Below are 27,914 nucleotides of genomic sequence, written 5' to 3' on the forward strand. Positions count from 1 at the left end.
CTTTATTGTGGATCAAATTATTAGCAGATTGTTGGCACAAATCATGAGATTACTTTCTTACAAGAATGGTACCAATTAACCACAAATTTCTACTTGCTTGTTTTGTTGCTTTTCTCCTTTAAGATCACCAGAATGGGCAATGTCGTCTAACTCACAGAATCCCATTCATACTCATGCATCCAGTAGGCATATGGACATTACACATCTCAATTGGGGGGGGGTTAAGACATCAAATATGTCTCAACTCATCAGCTACATTTGGTAAACTATGTAAATTTAATATCCGTTCACTTCTTTGAAAGTAGAAGGCGCTGTACATTTCTTTTGTCACGTCATTCACATTTTGGATATGTTTTTGAGCGCTACGCTGAAGCGTTCCATGCATGAGCATCTACTGTGTCTATGTGAAGGCATTGGTTTTGCAAAATTGTAAAGGAATTAGAAAAATAACCCGTAAATAATAACAATGTGTACAAAATTGAAAATAAATTAACATATTTCCTCCTCTTCAGAAAGAGCACGCAACATACTTGAAAATTTGTGCTATTGTGGTGTGTGATTATGGCTAACACATTTTTCAGAAATAAGCAGAGCTTTTCAAGGCGGATGCCTGCTAAAACTAGAAGCTGCTCGTCCTCTACATGTGCATTAACAGCTAAGAACACTGGAATTCTAGGCGTGACCCTACAGAAAGAGTGCGGCTTTCCAAATGCATATACAGCAAAAAAAATCCCAAAAAACTGTCAAATGTACATCCGATATGATACAAATGCAGCAAAATATACAGCAGCAAGTCAATGCACATATAGTTTGATAGCTTTGATACGAAATGGCTTGCTTTCACAGTACATTTATAAGATAGATCACTGATAGGTTGTGAAATGTTGTTTCCATACCACTGAAAATTTCAATTTAGGTTAGTTCACACCAAGAGGGTTGATATTTTAGCTAAACCAACACATTCATAAAATACTTTAAATGGCGATAAAGTACTTTAAAAACTCAAAGAGTAGCTGCCCTCACAGGCACTGCTGTGAGTACTGTGACTATTATTACTCACTCATATTCCGCGATGTGATCTGGCCTGGACTTCAGTCAGAAATTCACAATCAATCCAAACCAGTGCAATAAGGATGTGTGATAAATACAGAGCTCCTGTCCAATTAGCATCAATTCAGCTCAGTTTAAAAGAGTTTGTTTGTTGTATCTTCTCCTTACAAGGTTACTTCAGTGGCTGAGACCTCTCCCATGTGCAAAATAAAACTAAATGCTAAAGATCATTGCACCTGTACATTTGCTGGGTCTTCCTTCTCTGGCACTAGCATCTGTTTCCTACTGCAAGTAGCGGTACACTTTGAAACAGTGGTTCCCAGAGTCTGCCACAGCAACGTGACCATCAGAGGTGAGTGCTAGTCCCTGGGGGCCATACAGAGGGTCCGCTGTTGTGTTGATGTATGACAGGAAGGATCCTGAGCTGTCAAACACCTGCAGAAAACATACAGTGTAGATCTTAAAGGCTGAGACACAGTCACCAATGCAGAGAGTAATGTGGTAGAACGTTACACATACTACAGTCATTTATCATTTTTAATAGAAATAACTAGCCTTTTTGGTAAGAGTTAGTGAGTGAGAGATTTAGTAACAGGCCTGTTTCCTCTCATACCTGTATCCTACTGTTCCCCCAGTCTGCAACAATGATGTTTCCATTGCCGTCCACTGCCACTCCTGTGGGAGCATTGAACTGACCGTTCCCTTCTCCATGAGAACCAAATTTAAACAGGAACTCCCCATCTGCGTTATAGACCTGAGCAGAGGAATCAGATTTGAAATGGCAGATCAAAAACCTAGGTCTGCAAAAGATTATTAATAAGCCAGCGAATGAAAAATATTCTTAATGAACACTAGATATGTCACAGTATAATCCACAGATTAATATGGCATAATAACCATAGGAGCAATAAACAAAAAGAGGTTGTTTTCCAACTCAGAGCTTAATGCTAACACCCAGTGACATGTGGAACAGCTGAAATAACAGACAGAGACAGCCATAGTTTACCTTAACAGAATGATTATGGAAATCTGTCACAATAATTTCATTCTTGTTGTTCACAGCCACAAAATGGGGACCTAAAGATAAAGTGAGGGGAGAAGTGAAGAGAGGAATGGAGAGAGAGAAATTGTAAATAAAATGTACGTTCCAGAATGCTACACAGGTCAAAAAGCAGCTGCTCTATTCTTTACATTCAGCTTTTTTTGGACGGGTTTCCTGGATTATAGAGATTCAACATTAAAAAGACTTATTAGCTACGGCTTAAGCTTAATCTGGATCCTGGAAACCTGTAATAAGCCTGCAGTATTTCCTTAAGCTTCTTTAGCAAAGACATTCATAGTGTACTTACTGAAGGCAGGGCCGGATTTACTGACTTTAGGCTCTGTTGGAGTGTTTGGAGCACTTTTGTCTGGAAAGAACATAATGAAGAATGTTACCAGATGATAATTCTCCATCATAGGAAACATCAGAGTTATCATAAAGAGATTGAATTGGCCAAATACAGGCACAGGCATCGTACTTTACCACAGTGTGGTAAATGTTAGGCTAAAGCTGTGTGAGTACGTGAGTGAGTGAGATTCAAGCCAGTTTCATGAGGTGCTTCATAGCAAAACATGAATTATACTCTCAAGCTGCCCTCCTACACCCTGCCCTCTCAGCAACTGCACCTGAACTGTGTTCATTTTGCTTAAGGTGACATGCCATATTCTGTGAATTTAGCGGTAAATAACCGGGCATTAGTTTTATTCTTTCTCAGGTTTAATTTTCTTTAAAAAAAGGCTATGACTAGGGCACTATGTTTAAACAAAACACCACTTAGACAGAAGGGCACTAGAGAGTGATCTTAGTTCAAAAATAGAGATGAGCATATATTTATATATAAATACACAACAGAAATCAACTCTACAGGACTCTGTATACATCTATGTGGTGTGCGTGCCTGTTGACTTCCAGTGATTACAACATTAACTTCATAACTCCACCGCTAAAATAAAGAACGCAGGCAGTTTTTGGACACTAACATTTCTTGCCTAACCAACTTCGTTTAGGATAAAAGGCAAAAGTGTAAATTAGTGAAATTCAGGAGAGAAAAATGTGCTCTCGCACTAAAACATGCTAAAACATCAAATCAGACTCCTGCTACATTGGTCCAGCAGATGATTTATGAGCATTTTACAGAACACTCCTGAAAAATTGAAGCACCTGTAAACTGCCGGTCTAACGTTCCCTTTGCTCCAAATTTTGTGACCAGTTTGCCGTTGGACTGGAAGATGAAGACGCAGCAGGCTTTGTTGTCTGCGGCGATGATGTGACCGTTCTTATCCACAGCGACTCCTTTAGGCCCCATCAGTCGGCCGGCCCCTATTTTACTCTAAAGGAGAAACAGAAGATACAATTCAAAAGCATTTTTGCAATTCTGGTAGTTAATATTTTAATAAAACGATTGTTGCTGATGAGGAAATGTGTTTTTGTAAGGTTTATGGACTAATTTCCAGTTAAAATGCCTATGACCAGAGGAAAGTGACATTAAACAGGTGGGTTGTTATAATTAAGTGACGTTTGGTGCAGCTGCATGAAGAGACTTGTAGAACTTGTAGATAAATGGACAGAGAAAGAGGGCCCTAGTAATGACCACAATGCACTAATAATCACTCACTTTAAACTTGCCATCAGAAGAGAAAATAGTGATCCATCGGTTGTCGTAGTCAGCTACGATGATGTCTCCATTCATGTCCACTGTGACTCCAGTGGGACGCTGCAGCTGACCTGGAGAACGACCTCTGACACCGAACCGCAGCTTAAACTGACCGTCATTAGAGAATACCTGCAGCAAAAGCACATAAACAAATATAGTATTGTTATGTAAAATATACAACTCAGATAACAACGTGTCCTGACACTTTCACTATAAACCCACTGTATAGAAAACAAAGTGAGATATATTGTGTTGAACCTGAATGCACTGGTTATTACTGTCGGCAACCACGATGCGACCGTTGCTGGAAGTGGAGATTCCCTGAAGGTTGGAGAATTCGCCCCTCTCTCGCCCTCTTGTACCTGAGACACACACATAACAAACACTTCTTTACATTGACCTGTGAATGTGTGTCGCCCTGCAAAGGACTGTCTCCCCCTTCAGGGTGTGTTCCTACCTAAATTTAATAATCCTTTCATTCATTCATCTTCTGCAACCCTTTCATCCAAACCAGTGACGTAATGGATCCAGAGCCTACCCGGAATTACTGGATGCAGGGAAGGAACACACCCCGGACAGGGTGCTAGTCCATCAAAGGGCATTAAAACACAAACACGACTTATTGAAATATATATATCTTGTATAAAATAATAAACATGGCTAAGTTGGAAAGTCATTCCAGTTTGGGTTGGGTAAGTGGTGGACATATATGAATAAGCACAACTAATATTTCACTCTGGGTTTGTTTCCTAATACAATAAGGAATGCTAATGTGTTGACACTTGCCCACTCTGTAGATGAGCTCATCTTCAATGGGGTTCTCCTTCTTCTTGGTGGTGCTATACATACTGGAGGGCCGGCGCACTGCCTTCTGTCTGACGTGGCCCCCTCCTCCTCCTCCTCCAGGGGACTTCACACGCCTCTTAACGTCATCTGGGGACTGAGGGGCATCACAGGGTTTAACAGCCCTCAGACGGTAGGGGCTGCCCCGGACGGGCTGACCATACAGCAGCAGAGAGAAGGAGAACTCCCCCTCGCTTCGTAGTGTGTAGCCCACGTCATATGTCCCATTCTTATTATCCGTCACCTCAGCCTCTGTGACCGAGCCGTCAGGTCCAGCGATCTTAGCCTTTAGAGCAGCGTTCCCTGTCTTCACCAGTTCGCCAGCCTTATCCTGGGTAGATAGAAACAGATATAAACGACCTGACTGGTACCTATCCTGTATACATATATATTTAAAATGTGATTTTTAAGGTGTAATATGGCATAAACAATACTTTACAATAACTGGCATAACTATTGTGTAGTTATAATTACGTTTATGTTAAGTTATAGTGACCCAGCTGCAGTCCAGATGGTCAGTAAACCTCACCTTAGTGGTGACAGTAACAGTGGTGGTCTGTCCCACGACAGCATGTCGGAGCCCCTCTCCTGTGGCCACGCTAGTGTGTCCAACCGCGCTCGTGGTCAGGAGGACCCCCAAATTCTGGATGGAGCGTCGCAGCCCTTCTGTCTCCACCAGGCACTGCAGGTGCCCGTTCTCATGCGGCTGCTCTGGGAAGGCGTGGCGTTCTAGAGCCCCCATCCTCTCGCCCATCTGCTTCTGTACCAGCAGCACCTCGGTGGCACTGCCGTGACTCAGAGCCTGCTCAGAGAAGCTGCAGCTGCTCAGGATGTTCTCCTTCCCCTGCAGCAGAGTAGCCAGCTGAGCCTGGAGCACCTACAAACCCATCAGACACAAATATTCAAAGTTTTACAACACTTACTTACTAGAATTTATTTGGGGGTTTAATACTGCTGCAGATGTGTTTATGCAATATACACACTGTGTGTGTGTGTGTGTTAAATGCAAAACGAATGAAGGTGGTTAAGCACAATTGTTTTTGGACTGTGAAGTGCTGGGAACTGGAGCACCAGAATCCAGGAAAGCTGGAGAAAACCCCTTGCAAACACATGGAAATCACCCCAAACTCAACACAGACCAAAGGCCAGGACTGATTCCAGATCTCAGAGACCCTGGAGCTTAATCTCCCACATTCCTTGTAATGTTCCTGTACCTTCTGTTTGGTGCTGCAGATGTTCTCCAGGTCAGTGATGAGTGTATTTTTGCGCTGATGCAGCGCTCGCTCCAGCTCCTCGAAGGTGCTGCTGATTTCAGTGATGGCTTCACTCTTCCTTTCAGCCAGCTGCCTGGAGATATCGTTCACCAGGTCGATAGCTGCAGTTAGCTGAGGGAGCCTGGAGCAGGAGGAAGATAAGGGATGAAGCACAGGCCTTTTCCCAAACTTCTGAGTTACTGCTGCAGTTAAAAGGCCATGGGGATTTGTTTTGCAGACATAAGTGGGCGTGCAATGAAGAACGATTTTCTTTTTTTTTTGCTGCCGCAACAACATTAGGACCAAATTATTCCGGTTATTACAGAGTGGATAATTAGCTTGGAAATTGCATGTTGTCTTGTGAGCAACATTTTATTGGTTTTCAAATATTGTGGTCACACTGGGTATCACAGCAGGTCTCAAAACACACATTAAACAGCTATTTGTCTATGCTCAAATGGCTTTTTACTCTTAGTAATTGCATTATGACACAGGAAGAGCAATATAGTACAGATTGAATTTTGTCTCAATGCAAAATTAAACTCTGAGGAAATGATGCACAAAGATGTTTCAGGTCAAAATTTGATGTGGAAATTTGTTTGTGTGTGTAGTTTTAAAGGATGTGTGTCTGCTTACATAGAGCAAAACCTCTTACTTCCAAAATGATACATTTAAAGCAGATGTAGAAAGAATAGCTTAATTTAAAGGAAAGGGATTTTTTCTGAAGCTAATGCAAGTATTTCAAGCATAAAATATTAATTCCAAGACTTTTTGGTAGAACACATTCTACAGAAACAGTTTGTCTTAGGCACGTTCTTGCATTTCCTCAGTGGTCAGCTTCTGACCACAGAGCCACTCCTGGCTGGATATTATTTGGGTGATGAGCCACTCTCTACTTGGCTCATCAACATAGCTGAGCCTGTGGTAACTGTTGCACAAACACTACTATGCCAGTGTTATTACTGTGCTGAGAAAAATGCACCTCCCATATAATATCAGGTCAAGAGCAGTTCTGTGGGCAGAAGCTGATCAGTGAAGACTGTGAGTGAGAGGGACTGACAAATTATGCTCTGTATATAGGTGCTAGTAAATGGAAGTTTATACATGTTAAGATATAGTGGATGGGGGAAATATAGTCTGGTTTAGGTTTTTATATTTATGTAACGATTTACCGTTATTATTACAGCAAAAAATATATCTTGTGACTGTGCTTTACATTTTATAAATCGTGTATATTATTAAGGTCCTGACCTGTTCCGAATGGTGTCCAACTGGTTCTTCAGCGCTGCTTTGTGCTGCTCTAGAACATCCCTCAGAGGAACAGTCACATGTTCCCTGTGTTCCCCCTCTGTACACTCCAGACACATTGCTGTCTCACATGACTCGCAGTAAAACTCCATCACCTGCAGAGGGCGCAGAAGAGCACCCTCAGGGAGTGGACAAACATAACCACACCAAACCAAATTCACTGCAAACCATGTGACAGATGTTATTAGAACAAGTGTAGTGGCTGTTACACAATTGATCAAAGCTTGAAGAATTTGTTTCCCTTTTTTTTATTCCAAGAGTCAATTTCTAGAATATTGTCCAAAATCTTAAATTGTTGATTTCAAATTTTGTATGAAAGCTAACATGCACTTCATTTGCTAATCCAGCTTCTTCATTCCACACTGTGTTGGTGTGTGTGTGTGTGTGTGCCGACCTTGCCCTCATGGTTGGGGCAGGAGAGCGGCTGGGCCGAGGTGGCTGCACTAGCCGACTCCAGGACATTACAGGCCTCCGGCTGAGAGCACTCTGACTCCCTCTGTAACACCTCCATCAGGTTAGTGATGAAGAAGTTGTTCTGCAGTGCTGCCACGCCCTTCTCAGGCAGAATTGACGTCTGTCTACATACTGGGCAGGACAGGGTCAGAGACTGAGGGGGGATGTAGTTCTGGAGGCATCTGCAGAAAACAGGGATGGAAAAGGATTTTTAATACAGAATTTGAATTTCATAGCATTAAAGTAAAGAACACAATTATCAGACATTTAGACAAACAAAATAATAAAAAAAAAACAATACTAACTTTTTAAGTGACTGTGTCTTTAATAATGTAAACATTTTATGCACTTTAAAATAAATGTACAGACCTCAAGACTACATCAACCTTAATGCTAAGACTTACATCAACCTTAAAGCTAAGCACTCAGTATCTACACCTAATGCTGCAGGTTCATGTGGTTTTGGTGAAAACCCACTCAACACAAACTGTGTTTATTCGCTGCCAATACTGAAAACACTTGGGCTGATAACTAATCCAATTCTCCTAGGATATTTGACTGATGTTTGTGGAGGGTAAGGCAAGGAAAAGACGAGTATCCCTGTTAGAGCTCGGTCACAGTATGCGGTGGTGGTGATGTCATAACGCAGCAATGCTGAGACTAAACCCACTGTCTGGAATTCAGCTCGCTCAGAAGGCTGGGCCACTTCTGCTTTAAATCAGGCTCTGTTTCTCAAGCTCCCCAACACTGGTAAACAGTTGCAGTTTAGCACTGAGAAAAAACTCTACGTCCATACAACACTTCACTGCATTTCTCACACACGCCACCCACTGAAATACAATATGTAAATATTCCTCTGGTAAATGTTGTGTAGAATTAAAAAAAGAAATATTATTTTATTATAATAAAACAAGAAATATTAAGTAATAATAATATGCTAAATTTAAGGTAACATTGAGTTTTGATTTAGATGATTTAAAAATGGTGATTTCACTTTTGGACACAATATTATCCCCAAGAACAGAACAAAACAATGCTTTTACAGCGCTTTTTCCTTGATAAAACATGAGGAATAAATTCTTCTTATCATGTTCAGACTAAACTTTCAGGTTGTGTTTTGGTGAATAAAATGATCATTTTAATACTATTCAACAGTTACCATAAAATCACAAAAGTGGACGGAAACTGTTGATAAAAACAAAATTTAAAAAAACTGTCAAATATTGTTGTACACTTTTCAGTTTTGTAACGTCACAAAACCAAAGATTTCAAATTATTTTTATTTGCAGTTAAACATCCACATATCTTCTATTTCAGACTCTTTTATTTGCTTTTTCAAGTTAATTCCACATAAAATGGTACATACAGTTGTATATTTATATATGAACGGACTCCCAGACAAACGTATCAGGATCAGGATTTCCAGACCATGTACCTTTCACAGAAGGTGTGCAAGCAGGGCAGGACTTTAGGGTTGTGGTAGTGCTCCAGACAGATGCTGCAGACCAGAAACTGTTTGTCTATCTGACGCACCACTGGACTGGTGCTGCCCGTCTCTCTCTTGGCCATGGTGAGAGGCATTCACAATGAGAGGTGGAGGAGGCACGCACACCTCTTAACCTACTGAGAGAGACAGAGAGGTCGTTGTTAGATGTACTGACACATTGAATATTGCAAAATATATGTATCCAAAGAACAGAGTTTATTGTATTGTCTACTTTGATTCCCTTCAGCATTAAGAACAAAGCTGGTGAGATCATAAACATTGATGAGATGCAAATACAAAAAACTATTGTCTCATCATGAAATCACAACTCAACTAAGATTAATGTGAGAACGTCTCTCCAGTCATACGTCTGTAACTATTACATCCAGCAGATACTCCACATAAACAGGTTGGGTTGATCACTGGATTGGATCATATTATGTGATGCTCTGCAAATTACTGCTCTACATCAAACGTTGTCTGGCATTGTTGATGAATCCTGCACAAGACATTTACTTTGTCCTAGTTCTTAGGTCCTAGTAATACATGAAGCGCTCCATGTGGGATTCTGAATGCCTTGAAACAAGACTACTACCTCCATAATGACCCTTCTTCCTCTGTTGCTAAGCCTATAAATAGGTGCCGTAAACTTCCAGCGGGAAACATGAGGCAATATCCAACAGTTCCTGCCTTTACTGTGAAAAATGGAAAAGGTCAGAGGTTGGGGTAGGACACAGTCAGGCGAAACATTACTTCCCCTTGCTTCACTTTAACCAAACAACTTACTTGACTCAAATAAAACCTGTTACATTTAATGTGCTCATTGCCATAAAGACCTTTGAAACACTCGCCACAATGATTCAGCATCCTACCACCAATCTCAGCACAAAATGCTTTCAGTTCTGCTAAGATGTCTGGTCAGGAGATAATAAATGCCTTTAAATCGAACCTATAGCCATTCTATTTGAGTTATTAAAATAAACTATAGTGTACATTAGTGCTGGACGATATGAGCGCAAATCAATATCACGATTAATTGTATATTTTACCACGATTACGATTATGAACGATTATTTTGTTTTTGTATTTTTGACCCTCATAGTTCAGGGACGAGGCTTGTACTGTAAATATGCTTTTTGTACAGTGTCATCTTATAATAGTCAAAACACAGCATGTCCAAATCACAGACGCTTTGTTTTTTTTTTTTTTTGGTACGAGCTGCTCGAGTCGCTTTGCCTCTGTGTTTAGGTTGCTTCCATGTGGCAGATAGGGGCACAATTACGTGACTACAGCTTGGTAGTGTGGTTTTAAAAAGACAGTACATGAACACACAGTGGGGACATAAAAGAATAAAATAATTCATAAGCAGAATCGCTAACTCATATGTAATCTCTAACTCTCACACCAGCCCACACCAAATGCATTCTCAGAATTCAGACTTTATTCACTGAATATTCTGACTTTATTCAGACATCTAACTCCATTTCTAATAGTACAACCCATCTCCCCACCTTGCCAACTGGTTACTACTAGCTTCCACATATGGTCAGGTTACACCTTTAATTTTTTCTCAACAATTCAGAATATGAACAAGTGAACATCTGTCATACAGATAGATATTGAATTTCCTCTACTGCAAGTTCGGTCTCAGGGTGGCTGTACAGCCTAAAGCAGTAGGCTGAGCTCCAAAGTAAAAGAGCAGAAGTATGACAGATCAAAAAAGGCAATACAATCTCTCTTTCCTACACACAGAAACAAATACAGGCCAGTCCAATAGAAACATCTCAAAAGATAAACAACGACTGTGTTTTTTTTTAAACTTCTGACTTTCAGATCAATCACATTAAAGGCTAAAAGAGCTTAAACAGATGAGAGAATAGTGATTATCTCTTGATTATTCCTCTTAATGGTTTATTTTAATATAGTCCTGAAGACAGATCTAGTTTAATTAGCATGCAGTTGTTTGCGTGCATTTATCTGATAACAAATGCTGTTTGCCATTTACAGGAATGTCTACTGAATTTTGCAAAAGACAAATCTGATGTATTATGAAATGTATTATGCATGCTAATGAAAAGGCCTAAGTATTAATGGTGCTATTACCTCCATTAAAACAGCAAAGGCATAAATGCTACATGAGTGAAAGGCATCTTTCACAGTTAAGCCCACTTCTTGGAGCTTGTGTGTTTTTATCAGGCTTGTGTTCCCTGTGGTGGCATGGAGACGCGCCACTGATCGGGGCTCATCATTGTGACACGGGCCACGTGCCAGCAGCCTTTTTGAGGGCTATTTTAGACCTAGAACACAGACAGGAACCATGCAATAAATACAGAAACCACTGCTGCTACATTGCCTTTTCAGACTGCCTGTAATGACCAGTTTAGCATGGTGATTAACAATGAACTGAAATTTGGATTTGAATTTATGTCTTCCATTCATTGTCCGTAGCCGCTTATCCAGTACAGGGTCGCGGTGGGTCCGGAGACTACCCGCAATCACTGGGCGCAAGGCGGGATTATACCCTATACCTCAGAGGGCAACACACACACACACACACACACACACACACACACACACACACACACACACACACACACAAACACACAAACCTACTGACACTTTTCAGTCGCCAATCCACCTTCCAATGTGTGTTTCTGGATCGTGGGCAGAAACCGGACAACCCAGAGGAAACCCACGTAGACACGTGGAGAACACACCACAGACAGTCACCTGGAGTGGGACTAGAACCCACAGTCTCCAGGTCCCTGGAATTGTGTGACTGCAACACTACCTGCTGAGCCACAGTGCTGCCCGAATGTGTCTGTGTGTGCCAGGAATATTTCACATTGGGTACTAAACTCTGATTATGGGGTCTTCCACAATGGTCTGCACAATGTATTGTACAGATATGCGGCAATTGTTTTTTGTTTCTTTAAGTTTTTATTATTTTACAAGTATAATTATGAACAAATATGTCCTTAAATGAGCTCTGCACCCACCACGACCCTGAACTGGATAAGCAGTTACAGATAATGAATGAATGAATGAATCTATACACTCTTATGAGGGTCATAAATCAATATTAAAGACTGAGGCTTCACGTAAGTAAAAAAAATAGTTTACCCCTCTTTTGAATACACATTTATTTAACACTTGACCAAACATCTCCATGTCACAGGAAGCTAGCAAACATATGCAGGGATCCTAGTGTGTATAGTTTTCAATTTAAGACATGGCTACAGATTATGAACAGAATAAATTTGGCCAAAACTGTTATTTGAAGACATGCGACAGACAAATTTTGATTGCTTATAAAAGTTGTGGTTAGTGCTCACAGCTATAAGGTTTTTACATTTATTTACATCCAACAAACGCATGGGAAATATGCAAATCAAAAAGTAGAATAATTATACATATTACGGCACATGAAAAGTCTTGTAAAATGTTTAGTACCTACAGAGGGCAGCAGAGAGTAATGTTTGTATACTTGAACAGTGTTTACGTTCTGTCAGAAGCTACACAGTAATAAAAGCTAAGAAGCAAAATCAGTCCGGCAACTTGAAGCTTAACAAAAAGAAAACAAAACAGGTAACTTTTTTAAATTACAAAACAAAACTAGTAAATAAAAATAAATAAATACATAAAAACAAAGCATGCAGATTACAAGCCAGACCGTTAATTTGCTTTGTGTCTAAAACGTACTCACTCCCAGAGACGTAATTATTCCCAGTCACAATATCAATAGAGCCAGCAGTAGACAATTTTTCCTTTGTTGTATTGGCTGCTTTGCTTCAGATACAGTTAAGTGGGGGTGACTGGGAGATTGGCAGGTCATTTGAATCTCCCATTTCATATCTAGTGTCTCTATTTGCTTTTGCTGTACACTGACGCTACACAAACTGAGCAAAGTGATCAGAAAGAGCAAGATACTACGGTACTTGGGACTAATACACTAATACTTTTAGCAAATTGAATCAGAGGAAAACTACAAATATTCATAATTATAATAATATAAATATTAAAATAATTCAATCTACTCTAGAGACGTATATTGTTGAAATAAAGATAATATTAAATAAAGATAACAAAATACAGCTTAAATTAATTAAAGCCACTTATTAATGAAACTAACTTCTATATAACCATATAAATTCCATTATGGAAACATTGAAGATGAACCAAGTGGAGGGCATCGGACAGCATGAATGACGATTATCTCTAAATACAGATTTGCCCAGGCCCCATCAGTTAGGGCAGAGGTTCCTAAACATTTTGAGCAAATGATCCAAGTACTCATTAGGAATATTTTCTGACACAAACCTTTTCACCCTATAAACAGTAATAAAAATCAAAGATTCCAGTGGACACTTGCATAAAGCTTCCTTAAGAGGACATTTATTTAGGGGCATGTTTGAGTTTGAGGTGAAATTAATTGCTAAACATATTAAGTAATCAGGGTTTGGAGCCTGTGTTTACATATGAACAATTTACATAAAAATGTGAGGCCTTAAATTCATCCCTTAAGCCTTTAACATGGAATAGATACTACAGCGGTGTAGCTAAGGAAGTGGTGCCCAATTTATAATTTTGGACCTTTTAAATATTTAGTAATCGGACCTAATATTAGTAACATCACTGTCCAATAAATCACATGTACCTCCACCATGGTTACTTCACAGGAGAAGACAAAAACATTCAGGAATTTGAATGGAACATAATGGAAAGAGGCTATAAAGCTGCTAATGTGTTTAAAGGGTGAAATATGAAAAATTAGGAAAACAAAATTGGTATATGTGCAGTAGCCTGAATTACCACTGACTTATTAGCCTAGTAATATGTAATCTCCCTGGATCAGAGCATCTGATTAATGCTGTAATGTAAATTTACTTGTAAATAAATGATTAATTATTAAAAGAAAAGTGGAGACTGATAGATTCCCCAAGGGACCCCTAGTTTGGAAATCCCAGCGTGAGTCTTTACTTGAACGTGCACTACCCATATTTTTAAAACAACATTTTCCTACAAGAAAAATCTGATAGCATTGCGACAGCAGGCCTTGCTTCAAACACCGTGTTAGACTCATTTTTCATTGGACTCCCAACCCAGAATCCCTCTGGGAAAGCAGGTGGTTTTTGAAGAGAAAACTAATACAAAAGGAAAACAAAGACTCTAAATCTTGTCATAAAGCTCCACAGACGTACGGCACTTGAAACAACAGCTATAGTAGTGTACTCCAATCTGTATTAATGATTGGGTACAAAGGTAATACAGGATATAAATATAATATATATATATATATATAAAAAGGTAAAACAGGATTGTGTATAAAGGTAATACCATGGCTAGTGTCATCACAGTAACTCCAGACAATATTGAAGTAACATTGCAAAATATTATTAAACTACTTTTACAACTTGATTGTAAATATTTGACTTGTTTTAAGTGACTGTATCTAGGCAAATTAGGAGACAATTGGGTCTGGTTTAAGAAAATATGCCTATACACTGTTAGACACTCTTTATAATGAGTGAATTCAACACCTCACTGTGCACGCAGCCCACACCTAGTTTTATAACCTCCACAGACAAGCGTGAAACTAACTGGGAGGTTCTAGAGCAGCTGCACATGAGTCAAAGGTCACAACGATTGATGCCAAGTAGCAAGAGGTAAAACATACATATGTTATTCTGAAAACTGCCAAACCACACTTTCTGTTGGTGTATTCTTGTTATGTCAAGTGGACACACCCTTGATATCCTGCCTGCATTACTAATGGCCACATCACTAACACTGCACTCGCATCACATATATAAACACGCACACAGTCTTCCACAAGAAACAGGCTCCGAGCTGAGGAGGAAAAATGCAGACTCACCGTGGTCTTAGCATGAGCTTAACCACTCCCCCGTCCACACTCTCAGTTCCTCTGGCTCACAGAGCTCCTGTGAAACTGCTTTGTTGAAGCATAAGGTAAACTGATCTTTTAATTATTGCTTTTCCACGGAGCAGTAGCAGCAGACTGCAACAGCCGGGACCACTCACACTGCAGCATAGTGGGCGAGTCTCCCTCTCTCTCTGTGCTCTTTAGCTCTTTTTCTTTGGCTCTCTCTCTTCTTCCATCTCTCCCTCCTTTCTCTCTCTGTATCTACCTGTCTACTTGTTTCTCTCCACTATCCTCACTGTCATTCTGTGTCTCTTTCTCTCATTCTCCTACTTACTCCTGCTCTCTATTACTCTCTCTCTGGTCTGTAATCTCCTAGTTCTCTCTCTCTTCCTCTATGTTGCTATGCGAGGGAGGGCAGTAATAAAGAGGAAGCCTTAAAATGGCACTTCCCCAAAATCCTCCCAGTTCCTTCCTCTGGGTCCAGCTGCTCTAGAGAGAGAGAGAGAGAGAGAGAGAGAGAGACAGCACCTGTCTGTGTGTGTATGTGAACTGGGGAACTGTAATCTGTGATATAACTCTTCCAGCAGCTGTCCCCCCACCCCGCCCTCAGAGAAAATTAAATGGAAGAAAATAAGAGACATTCTTATACTTAGACTTGTGAGCCAAGTATAATACTGCTAGCTCTCCACCTCACACACATACACACACGTGCTCACACACTATAAAAGGTAGACTCAGAGGCCACTTCACACAATTGACGAGTTTTGCATTTTCTTAGACAAACCACATTTTTGGTCTCCTGCCCACACCGACCAATAACTTAACCCACACTGCATCAGGCGCTCTCTCTCTCTCCTCCCCCTCTTGTGCCTCACATGCCTTCTGAATAGGAGCAGCTGAACACTGTCATGACATCAGACACAGGAAGCCTAAACCCAACGCCTTCAGGTTCGTTCTCTCTCTCTCTCTCTCTCTCTCTCTCTCTCTCTCTCTCTCTCTCTCTCTCTCTCTCTCTCTCTCTCTCTCTCTCTCTCTCTCTCTCTCTCTCTCTCTCTCTCTCTCTCTCTCTCTCTCTCTCTCTCTCTCTCTCTCTCTCTCTCTCTCTCTCTCTCTCTCTCTCTCTCTCTCTCTCTCTCTCTCTCTCTCTCTCTCTCTCTCGTACGTGTACAGTGCTTTATAATTGCTTTCTCCTGGCATGTTCCTGTCAAGCGGACACACCTCATGAGACCCTGGCTGCATTACTAACGGCCCCATAAATAATTATTAGTCAGACAGACCAACATCTGCACATACACTCTCAGAAAATCTGCCATTGTGGTGGTACCCTCAAGTTATAAGAAGATACATATTCAGTACTACTTTGTTTGTGGACAAAGGTTTATAAAACCAAACACCTAGGCATGCAGTCTGCTTCTACAAGCATTTGTGAACAAATGAGTCACCCTCAGGAGCTCTGTGAATTCCAGCGTGGTACCATTTTAGGATGCCACCTGTGCAACAAGTCTGGTTGTGAACTCGCCTCACTACTAAATATTCCACAGCAAATAGGAACAACAGCAACTCAGCCACAAAGTGTTAGGCTGCATAAAATGACAGAGCAGGGTTAGCGAGTGCACATAGTGTGCAGAGGACACCAACTTTCTGCACGGTCCATCATTACACACCTTCAAACTTCATGTGTCCTTCAGATTAGCTTAAGAACTGTGCACAGAGAGCTTCATGGAATGGGCTTTCATGGCGGAGCAGGTGCATCCAAGCGTCACATCAAGTGCAATGCAAAGTGGCGGATGCAGTGGTGTAAAACACGCCACCACTGGACTCTAGAACAGTAGAGATGTGTTCTCTGGAGTGACTAATCACTCTTCACTGTCTGCTAATCCAGTGGATGAGTCCAGGTTTGGTGGCTGTCAGGAGAATGATTCTTGTCTGACTGCATTGTGCTAAGTGTAAAGTTTGGTGGAGGGGTTGGTTTTCAGAGGTTGGGCTCTGCCCCTTAAAGCCAGTGAAAGGAATTTTTAATGCTTCAGTATACCAAGAGATTTAGGACAATATCATGCTCCCAGCTTTGTGGAAACACCTTGGTGATGGCCCCTTCTTGTTCCAACATGACTGTGCACCAGTGCACAAAGCAAGGTCCATTAAGACATGTATAAGTGAGTTTGGTGTGGAAGTACTTGATCGATCTGCACCAGTCCTGACCTCAACCCAACAGAACACCTTTGGGATGACTAAGAGTGGAGACTATGAGCCAGGCCTTATCTCATCCTGACCTGTCTGACCTCACAAATGCCTAAACCTTGTGGAAAGCCTTCTAATTCTAATTCTAATTCTGGTCTGAAGAAATCCAGAAATATACATCAGAACATAGGAGACTTCTGTAAAACAGAAGCAATGACACAGAATGCCCACTCAGCCTCCCCCCAAGCAAACAGCATGGCTCAACAGCTGGGTGTTATCCTGGGTTCTAAGTAGAATAATTCAAGGATGTCAAGTCATAACGTTATATTAAAGGGCACATACAGCAAAGTACTGTTACCTTTACTGTGGTACCTGGGTTTACTGTCACTGGTCTATAACTGAAGTCAACCATAAGAAGGAACAACCCGTAACCACTGCAACTGAAAGAGAGAGAGAGGGAGGGAGAGTGAGAGAGCGAGAGAGAGAGAGAAAAAGATAATTAAAATGAACCTAGTTCAATCACCGCTGGCCCCTGGACAATCAGGTCATTCAGAGGTTGCTTTCAGAGATGTTATAAAGTCCTAGAACATTATGCTCAATATAACGGTGCTAAATAAAGTTAACTCAGCTTTTCTAAGCTGCTCTGGTTTTTCAGCCACAGCGGAGAGGAAAAGGCCTTTGGTATCTGTGTGGGTGACAGTTCTGAGGGAAGAACTTTTTATAACAGACTGAATGAATTCTAGTGAACTCCAAACAGACAAGCCTTAAGCTACTTTTCTTCTACTACTGTATTTCTGTGACTGTGTCCACAATAAACTCTAACTCTGTTACTCATTTAATAAAGTGCTTTGATGAAATTGACCATACCAATAAATCTGTAGAAGGCAATGTGTTTGATGCTAATGCCTACTGCTCCTGATGGACACACTCAAGTACATCAGTCCTTCTACTATTTAAAAACAATACTGTGTCATGGGTCTGAAAGGGTGTGGCACTATCAAGAAAATATTATATAGATTTGTTATTTCTTCCAATCAAATATTCTACTGAATTTATTTAAAATTATATTGTCATTAGATTTTCTTTTCCCAAAAACACATGTACTCTTGTTAGATTACAAACTTAACGTTCATTTTCATTATAAACAATAGTAGCCATTATTTACCTTTATTGAATAAACATTGTATTAAAGGTTTGGCCAATTGGCCGCTCCATACATTTTCTGCTCCACTCATTTCTCACACTGTTGGTCAGCTTAATGAACCCCCATGGTTAAAGCCTCGCTAAACCGTCTGGATCAAACACACACACACACACACTGAACATGACATCATCACAACACACACTCCACCCAAACACTCGTGCCTTCCAAGTCGCTGCACCTTCTGAACCACAGACACCTTGTAAACCGCCTTTAACTAAATGAGATCTCAAACCCAAGCTTGTTATTTCCCTCTAGCTGCACAGGAGTGAAAGAAAAGCCAGCAGATGGCAACCGACGTGTACGATCTCTCATAAAGAGAAGGTGCTTTTCAACCAATTAGATCCCACTCCTCTTCATTCTGAAGTAAGAGCAGTTGACAGACATCCTTTGAGATCTTCTGCTGAGATATTCAAACCTCAAAAATCTATGTAAGACAACAATGTTTCTAATTACACCATGTACATTTCATCTCAAATAAAAGAGGTACCAATAGTTTCTCCTCGTTTGATGCAGCAAAAGCTTCCATTGATTTTAGCGCAGCTATTGGAACGCCGCCGTGAGGATTTGAAAAAATTCAGCCAGAAAAGTGTTAGTGAGACAGGGTCTGTGTGATTTCACGGTAAAATTAGAATCATTTTATCGCCCACTGTGCTTGCATACACAGGAATTCGTTCTCCGCATATAACCCAATCACCATGATAATGAACACCAAGGGGCAGTGAGCACACATGCCCGGCGCGGTGGGTAACCCTAGCCACGGTACATGAGGAGCAGATGGGAGTTAGGTGACTTGCTCAAGTGCACTTCAGTCATGACCTGCAACCTTCCGGTTACAAGCCCAGTTCCCTAACCACCAGGCCACGGCTGCCCCATAGTGAGATTTGGAACCACACTGGAGATTCTGAAGACTGGGGGGTGAGCTAATGAACTGTAACTGATGCTGATTGTCTTGTAAAAACTTAGGTGTGGCTGTAAAAATGTACTGATGTTACCATTTGTCTAACCATATGCCTCCCATATCAGTACTTTCTGAACTTCTCAGTACATATTGTAATATCACTGCTGTTATATCAGCAGCTAACGGACATGCTGGTTAGGACTGCATGTGCTGCAGTGCAGGGACATGTAGCAGAGATATAGAGCACTGCTACTTCATACACAGCAGATATCCAGAACACTGCTGGGTGGACACATAATTTTGCAGCATCCGCAACTCCAGCCTCTTAACGACAAGTGAGAACAAAAAAAGCAACACCCATATTATATTCAGCTCTGTAGGGCTCCTATTCCGTTTATGAATGTCTTGAGAACATACAGGCAGTTGTGGAAATTTATAAAGGCTTCTTGGCTTTTGAGGGAAAAGGAGGCATCATAATAAATGTGTTCGCCCTTGGTATGGTGTTTAATGGGATTGCCATGCAGGTTTACGTTCATGAAAATCATGAGGCTGGGGGTAATTTAGCACGGAATAACCACCGTTATCTGTAGCCCACTTACTCCCACCAACACCATGTCTGCCTGAGCTGATAGGGGCTATGGTGCTCGGATTACATCATTTGCATGGATTCAATTTAGCCCAATTGTCCAGCCTGGCAATATAAAAAGATTTATTGCCTAGTACTCAGCGCTAACTGGCTGTGCATTTGTTGGAGGCACACAAGACACAAATGCATACACAAAGAGTCCAGCTTTCAGAATCAACAGAGATGCTGAAACCTAGATATATCTTTCTCATAATTCTGATTCTACAGAAAGATGTCTGAAGCCTCAGCATGGATTTGTCTCATGCAGCCTAGTTCAATTCCTCACACAGAGCTTTATGTAAGCTGCATTTAGAGGCCAGGAGTGTGCAGACACACGGTGGTCCAGTCTGCCGTGACTCACACAAGCTGCTGCTGCCATATACACCAATATACAGCCTAACCAAAAATGTGTGGACAACTACCCAACCAACATGTCTTTGAAATACATGGAATTAATAGTGAGTTTGTCCAATTTTGCTGCACTATTGACTGAACCCAAGTAACGATGCCAAATCATGACAGATCATGTTCCTGCCACTCCAACTCATCTTAGGTATGCGATAAAGCCACATCACCCCAGAGAAAACAGTTCCTAAGTGATGGGGGCCTTAATATCCCTCAAGTCCAGGCTTGACTGACTGTTGGTGACTGTAGGGTCATGTGCAGCTGCTCCAGAGCATCTTGTTTAACTGAATAACTGACAGCTATAGATGCGCCTTAGAGTTGCTGAATTCGTTTATTAAATATAGTTGTATATTCATTCATTTATTCATTATCTGTAAGCACTTATCCAGTTCAGGGTCGCGGTGGGTCCAGAGCCTACCTGGAATCATTGGGTGCAAGGCGGGAATACACCCTGTAGGGGGCGCCAGTCCTTCACAGGGCAACACAGACACACACACACATTCACTCACACCTACGGACACTTTTGAGTCGCCAATCCACCTACCAACGTGTGTTTTTGGACTGTGGGAGGAAACCGGAGCACCCGGAGGAAACCCACGCGGACACAGGGAGAACACACCACACTCCTCACAGACAGTCACCCGGAGGAAACCCACACGGACACAGGGAGAACACACCACACTCCTCACAGACAGTCACCCGGAGCGAGAATCGAACACACAACCTCCAGGTCTAAACATCGAATAAACAAATGCATAAAAATGGGACAATCATACGTTTAAAATGGTCTACTCCAGCTTTCACTTGCTGTAATTATCGCAAACCTAAGGCAGCAGATCTCAAAAGCCTTGGCCAATCGCATCCAGTGGAGCAGCGAGTGTCCACTAAGATGAATGAGATAATGTTCTTTAGTCTTTTCAGAAATAAAAATTCTTCAGAGGAGGAACGCAGCAATCATATCATGTCTCTAAGCAACTGAGCTCCTCCAGGCCTACTGAGTGTGGAAATAAAGCAATATGGAGGTCATGGTCAGCTTTAATTCAATTACAGAGGCACAAGAACCACTAAAATGGAATGATCTTGGGATACCAATATGAAAACAAATGTGTGTTACATACAAGCACAGTAACCCAGATTTTTTCCCCCCTTTACCTGGAGGTGCTGTATGTGTGAACATTTGTACTGGACATTACCCAGTCTCTGTCCTGCTAGCGCCCAAGTACAATGTCTGCGTAATGTCTAATGCCTCTTTCACACATGAATTCCAGAGAATTTCTAGAGAAACTCTCTCTGGTGATGTCTCAGAACAGTTGTTCACACCTTCAGCACAGAGGAGGAGGTTTTCTACCTCAGGCGCGGGAGATGGAACACATGGCACAGCGCTTGTGCAGCGCATGAAGGAGAACTCCGGAACATTTCCTGTGCTGTTCTGACATGCACTGACTCAGACTTCACCCGTAGATTTGACTAGGGCGCAAGGAGGAAGTGAGTGAATATTGTGGGTGGTCAAGTTCACACATACAAACACCTCCCGGTAAACTTTGGAACATTCCTGGATTACCATGCATGTGTGAAAGGGGTATAAGTGAGTGATGCATGTGTGAACAGAGCTGGTAATGTTCTAGAGAATCAGGCCATGCCTCATAGGTGTCGCTACACATGCACCACCCCATTCCTTTTTAAAGGCCAAGCTTTTTCTCCATGTCCTACAGTTTATGCCTCCTCATCTGAGTATATCAAATCACCTCACTCCTCACTCCTGGGATCTCACGCTGAACTGAGCTGTGGCTCATTCTCATTTAATGGAACTGGGCATTCTGAACAGTGCTGTTTAAACAGGGGGAAAATAGTACTTGGTGTTTGATCCATGTGGTATTTTGTCCAAATCATGTCACAGACATTTCATTAAGACCCTAGAACTGTGTTTACTAGTTGAAAATGGGTAGAATATGTCCCCTTTAAAACTCTGCAATGCATTTTTTGTTAACCCTTATTGTCATACTGGGTTTTGTGGCAGAAGACTGCAGTATGTGAATACTCTAATCCATCACAGGGTTTTTACTGTGTAGAAATGCTAGAATGTGGGGGGTGAGAGAGCATGTGACTCACTATTGGGGTGGTGCCCAACCTCATTTTAACTAGTTTCAAAAGACCTCCACTCTAGACTGGCGCATGAATACTGATGGGACTTTCATATTTCAAACCAAATCAGTTCACATTTCAAGCCTCATTAAATCAATTTAGAAATTTAGCTCAAATCCGATTCAGTGATCCTGATGATTCACATTCATAATTTCATGTTAATACAGCTTTGCTCTGAGATTGAGACGCTGTATGTGTTTGTGCATGACATGTTAAAGCATGAGCTCCAAGCTCGCACCCAAAACACACAGTATTTATCTGCAAGGTCAAACAGTTGGATATCGTCCAGTTCCTGCTGTCAACTGTGAGCGTCCTGCAGCAGAAGCTGCCACTCAAACAAAGGTGTGTCCATCGATTTACCTGCAGCAAGCCTGTCACACTGCCCGCACACATCTACACACGTCAGGCTTGGATTTAATGTAAGTGGCACAGTAATTTTCCAGCCTGACTAAAGGATTCTCTCTGCTGCCCCACTGCCCAGTGCCATGATGATTAATAACAGAGCACAACCACTGAGACCTAGTGACTCAAGCACATGTGCCCTTGGACTAGAGGTTGAGTTTCATTAAAGTCAACCTGAAATGGACCTTATTTAACATTTAGCTCATGTCCTTGCTCATATTAAGTGTGATTTATTATACGAAGCTCTCTTTCATCTATCGCTTTAACATCTTTTCATATTTTCATTATGACAATATTTAAGGTAGAAGGACTGGCATCCCCCGCCAGGGTGTATTCCTGCCTTGCGCCCAATGATTCCAGGTAGGCTCTGGACACACTGAGACCCTGAACTGGGTAATAATGAATGAATGAATGAGTGAATATTTACGTAGCCAGTAACATTGTGTATTTCATCTGGCAAAACCTACACAGCTTCCAAAGGTTTGTAACCACTTTCAGCTACGTTAAGGTAGACTTTAAGGCAGATTTAAAGTGGATTTAAGGTGAATTGTGGACATAGGCTTTCAGCTGGGCAAACAATATTTGCAGACACCCCATAGAAATATATAAAAAATTGAAATGGGACACGTTGGAGCAGATGCGCATAAGTTTAACGTCACGTTTCCAATGGCAAGCATCAGCTAGTGGGATATAAAGCCCACCCATTTTAAGCTGTTCTCTGGAGTGATGGAGCACCAAATGTGATCAAAATCCTTTGGGATAATTTGGAGTATCTTTGGTGATCCAAAGATAGACAGCAAAGAGATTAATCTCTGGACCCTCTGGACAGCTGTTCAGTGCTACAGAGCACTTACCATCAGCTAAGGTTCTCCTCCATATCTCCTTTCACCATGCAGGGTCAGACCTCCAGGCCTGCTGATCACCCTTTATTCATGATTTAACATGTACACAGCTGCTGCATCAGCACAGCATGAATTTGTGGGTGATTTGCCGCTTGGTGGACTTGACTCATGATTTCTTTAAAAGGCTTGTGGCACCTTCAGACCATCCCAGATACCAATGACTGTTTTGCCCACATCTGCAGTTTTCTTAAGGCCCACATTTGGCCTGGGATGAAGATGCTGGGTAAGAGGGAGTCTGGCTGCTTCAAGTCGGCCACAGTTCCACCTTATGTCCAGATGTCAGGTGTATTATGGACCAAATCTGGGCCTAATCAATTTGGTCTGAACAACAACACACCATAATTAAGCCCAGATGTATGTGCTTTCCTGGATTTTGCCTTTTCTTGTCAGCATTTATGCATAACCCACATTATAAACTCCAAGCTAGGGTGGTCTGATTTGCTTATGTGGTTTCTGACACTATATAACTATGCTACATACAAAGCAGAATAAAATTCCAATTCTCCAATTCTCATTGAAATAATTCACATGAAGACTGCATTCCTACTATGTTTAGTTCATGAAGAGAGCAACACGTGGGTGAATAACACATGAGAACACAAATGGAGATGGACCTTCAGTATTGTGTGTAGTAAATCACCGGCTGGCTTGTGTCAAAACAGTTATTCCACTTTTTAGCTGACAGGAATAGAGATCTGTAAATGGAGAAGTTTGGGCATTGGCTGGCAGCCTAAAAGTCCATTCAGTGTCTGATGGCAAAAAAAAAATGGTATCTCAACCTAGAGTGTTTCCACATCCGGGAGAGGTCAGACACTGCCAATCGATTTCTCTGCAGCAGTGACTTGGTTCTCATCTTGTACATTTTCCAGGTCCTATAAAGTCAATGTGTCCTTCCTGATGCTGGGAGTCCAGCATGCTAATGCTTTTGCTGGTCAGTTTAGTGTCGTGCTTGACCTAAAGAAGGCCTTCTCAGCTTTTTTCAGGGTGAGTGGTGAACTGTGCATACCCATAGCTTTCAGAATCTTTTCAGAAACACATGAAAAGAAATGGGATGGTGTTAAATAACTTCACATGCATTTAAGGTCAGTATATTCAATGGCAAGTACCCCCCACCCCCCAACATTTGGCTGTCAAGCAGAGGAATTTAAATAATGCAGTGATGAAACATCTTTCAGCTGATCGTGTAATACAGAACTAAACATCTAACCTCAGCACCTGACATCTCTCATGCTCTTGTGGCTGAATGCCATAAAATCTTCACAGAATTGTCTCAATACCATGTAAATCCTGCCTAGAATAGAAAAGAATAATGAACAGAAGCTGTTATGGCACCAAACAATAGAAAAAACACCACATTAAAACCATCATTATCAGGAGAAATATTGAACAGAAGTCCACAAACTTTTGTCCATACGGCGTATCTCTATCAGAATGTTAATTGCATATCTGGCTATGGTGCTATGATGACTGCCAAAGCTCATCTGTCACTCACAATCAGAGAGAACATTCCTGGAGGACATTTTCTTTCTAGGTATTTATATTTATTTCTATGGCATCTCATCTCCCTGTCAGACACTGTCTGAGTATTGTAGCATAAACAAGACATGAGTACATTCTAATTGGGTCAGTTGCAAATCACAAAATCCTAGAGTAATGAGTTTTATATCAAAATCATTCATTCATTCATTCATTCATTCATTCATCATCTGTAACCGCTTATCCAGTTCAGGGTCGCGGTGGGTCCAGAGCCTACCTGGAATCATTGGGCACAAGGCAGGAATACACCCTGGAGGGGGCGCCAGTCCTTCACAGGGCAACACACACACTCACACATTCACTCACACACTCGGACACTTTTGAGTCGCCAATCCACCTACCATCGTGTGTTTTTGGACTGTAGGAGGAAACCGGAGCACCCGGAGGAAACCCACGCAGACACAGGGAGAACACACCACACTCCTCACAGACAGTCACCCAGAGCAGGAATCAAACCCAGAACCTCCAGGTCCCTGGAGCTGTGTGACTGCGACACCTACCTGCTGCACCACCGTAGCTCAACCTATCAGAAGCAACCAAACACTCATGTTCCATGGCATCATAACCATTACTAACTGTCAGTTTGTAATACGTTTCAAGAATTAATGTGGATAACTAGACAGCAAATTTTAATTATTACAGTTTCTCAGACACAATATTAATCTGAAAATCATAATTAAATGTTTCCCCAAATCATTTCCCCCTACAGCTTAAAAATTCCCTGGCAGTTAAAAACAACAATGGTCTTGACCGATTAATTTGCTGCATCACTTAAGAATTCATTAAGATTAATGCATTACTAGCCTTGCCAATCAGTTTATGAAACGTGGACGTCTTATCATCTAGTTCAGCTGTGACTAGCTATCTGTGCATTCCTCTTTCCTTGCTATGTCAGAAAAAGAGCCAAGAATAACGTCTTGACTAAAGATTGCTTAATCTCCATAAATTTATATTAATAATATAAATATTTATATTAAACTTACAATTATTTATATTTAAAAATTATTTAATTAGAAATGGGTCTCAGACCTTTTTCATTCAATTTAGTTTTATAGCACCTTATGTGTTAATGTGTCAAAAAATGCCTTGATACACAGTGTATTGTGAAAGTGATTTTAAATATTTTGGTATATGCTTGTCATGTTCCCCACGTCTATAGGTATTGATTATTTTCAGAAATATTGCTTACAATGTACAGTGTATTTTTCCAAAATATATAACATTAACACCAGAACTTGAACCCAGCCCTAGTTCTGAACCGAATCCCAAGCTGAGTGATTAGTTAGCAAAAGATTGTTTCAATATGAAAATGTCTTTGTTCAGGGCAATTCAAATCGATGCCAGCTTAGAGCACTCAAAACTGATCAACGGATGTCATCAATCTACAACAGATCAACAGCTGTCTAATCACTATCAAAAATATCCATAAAAATGCTCACCAATTTTCATTTAACGCCACTCAAAACAATCTATAAAATCTATGCAATGTATAAAAAGCCACATTAAAATAAAGATTGCAAAAAAAAATGGCAGGTTGTACCTTCCCCAACCTCAAAAAAATGATGAAAGAATATATACTTACTGTCGTCCAGCATTGATGATGACATTCCACACAATTTGTCATTTTTCACCACATTGCACTCGTACAATAACACTGTTTCAGGAACAGCTGAGCATTTGCTTGCCCCCCATTTAGTGCCAGTTGTTTCCAAGCTGGTGGAGCCCACTGACTGGGCCAAAACACCATTATACTAATGTGAATATGTGAATGCCCTAACACTTGATTTGGTCTGTTTTTCTATGATTTAAGAACTCATAATGATCTCAGAAATATGAGGCAGGATTATTCTGAGAAAGAAAAAAAAAAGATAACAAGATGCTAAGTAATATGAGAAAAGATCATTTTATTATGAGAAGTATAATGAGGTAGCGAGGCATATTAAGTCATAATTATGCTAACTTTTTAAAACTTCCAGAAATCTAATGACAGAAACAGGCTTCCATAGCATCAGGCCTTACTGGTCCCGCTGAGGTTCTGCCTGACTGCAGACTGCATAGAGCTGGTGTTGCAGATGGAGCAGTTGGGAGCCTCATTGAAATGTACGGAGGGAACGGAAGATAGATAGGAATGAACTGCATTCTTAAAGCATTATTTGACCCGAACCACAGCTTCAAGACATAGAGGAGGAAACAGACAACGCGTACATTAAGCTTGTGTTTTAGTAAGTGCCCCGTTACCGCAAAACGCACAATAGACCAGCGTTTTCCACGCAGAGAGACATATTTAACGGCATTTACATGAAACAGCAGGGCTTTAGCTGTAGCTTAGCCCACTCTGGCACAAATGTCAGACGACATTCAATGAATTATTCATCTTTTCTCCTTGAAGAATGGGAGGAATACACGTTCAAACGGCTCAGCGGTTCCACTTAGGCAAGCGCAGGAGAAAAAACGAGGAAGAAAAACCCTCAACTCACATGAAACTTTGTCAGGAATTAAAGTATAGCCAACATCCCGAGAAGGACACAGTCCTATCCGCTGCTTAATAATCCGCTCTGAAAGAAAACAAAGCCTTTTTTCAGTGATAAACGGTAATCCTTTCTCTCTATGGGAGACCCGGGGAGGAACACTAGACTGAGATTGAGGGAG

The 27,914-nt window shown here is 41.1% G+C and overlaps 1 protein-coding gene across 5 annotated transcripts; it reads right to left on the bottom strand.

The window, feature by feature from the left end:
- Positions 1-116: 116 nt before the first annotated feature.
- Positions 117-27,872, bottom strand: trim3a (tripartite motif containing 3a). 5 transcript variants are annotated; one of them, XM_066661005.1, is made up of 15 exons: positions 25,607-25,754; positions 24,937-25,020; positions 9,039-9,226; positions 7,545-7,785; positions 7,094-7,245; positions 5,804-5,984; positions 5,119-5,466; positions 4,533-4,920; positions 4,005-4,108; positions 3,708-3,875; positions 3,254-3,422; positions 2,400-2,459; positions 2,057-2,127; positions 1,664-1,804; positions 117-1,485 (listed from the first exon to the last, which is right to left on the bottom strand). In XM_066661005.1, the coding sequence occupies exons 3-15, from the start codon at positions 9,182-9,184 to the stop codon at positions 1,333-1,335; spliced, it is 2,322 nt and encodes a 773-aa protein (XP_066517102.1). In that variant the 5' UTR covers positions 9,185-9,226; positions 24,937-25,020; positions 25,607-25,754; the 3' UTR covers positions 117-1,332. The 5 variants fall into 5 exon arrangements, with proteins under 5 accessions (XP_066517102.1, XP_066517077.1, XP_066517086.1 ...); XM_066660980.1 differs by lacking the exons at positions 24,937-25,020; positions 25,607-25,754 and adding an exon at positions 27,743-27,872; XM_066660989.1 differs by lacking the exons at positions 24,937-25,020; positions 25,607-25,754 and adding an exon at positions 27,743-27,869 and having other exon boundaries at positions 9,039-9,223.
- Between the last annotated feature and the right edge of the window lie 42 nt (positions 27,873-27,914).

The sequence above is a fragment of the Hoplias malabaricus genome, chromosome 1 (assembly GCF_029633855.1).
Source record: "Hoplias malabaricus isolate fHopMal1 chromosome 1, fHopMal1.hap1, whole genome shotgun sequence".
Taxonomy (NCBI): Eukaryota; Metazoa; Chordata; class Actinopteri; order Characiformes; family Erythrinidae; genus Hoplias; species Hoplias malabaricus.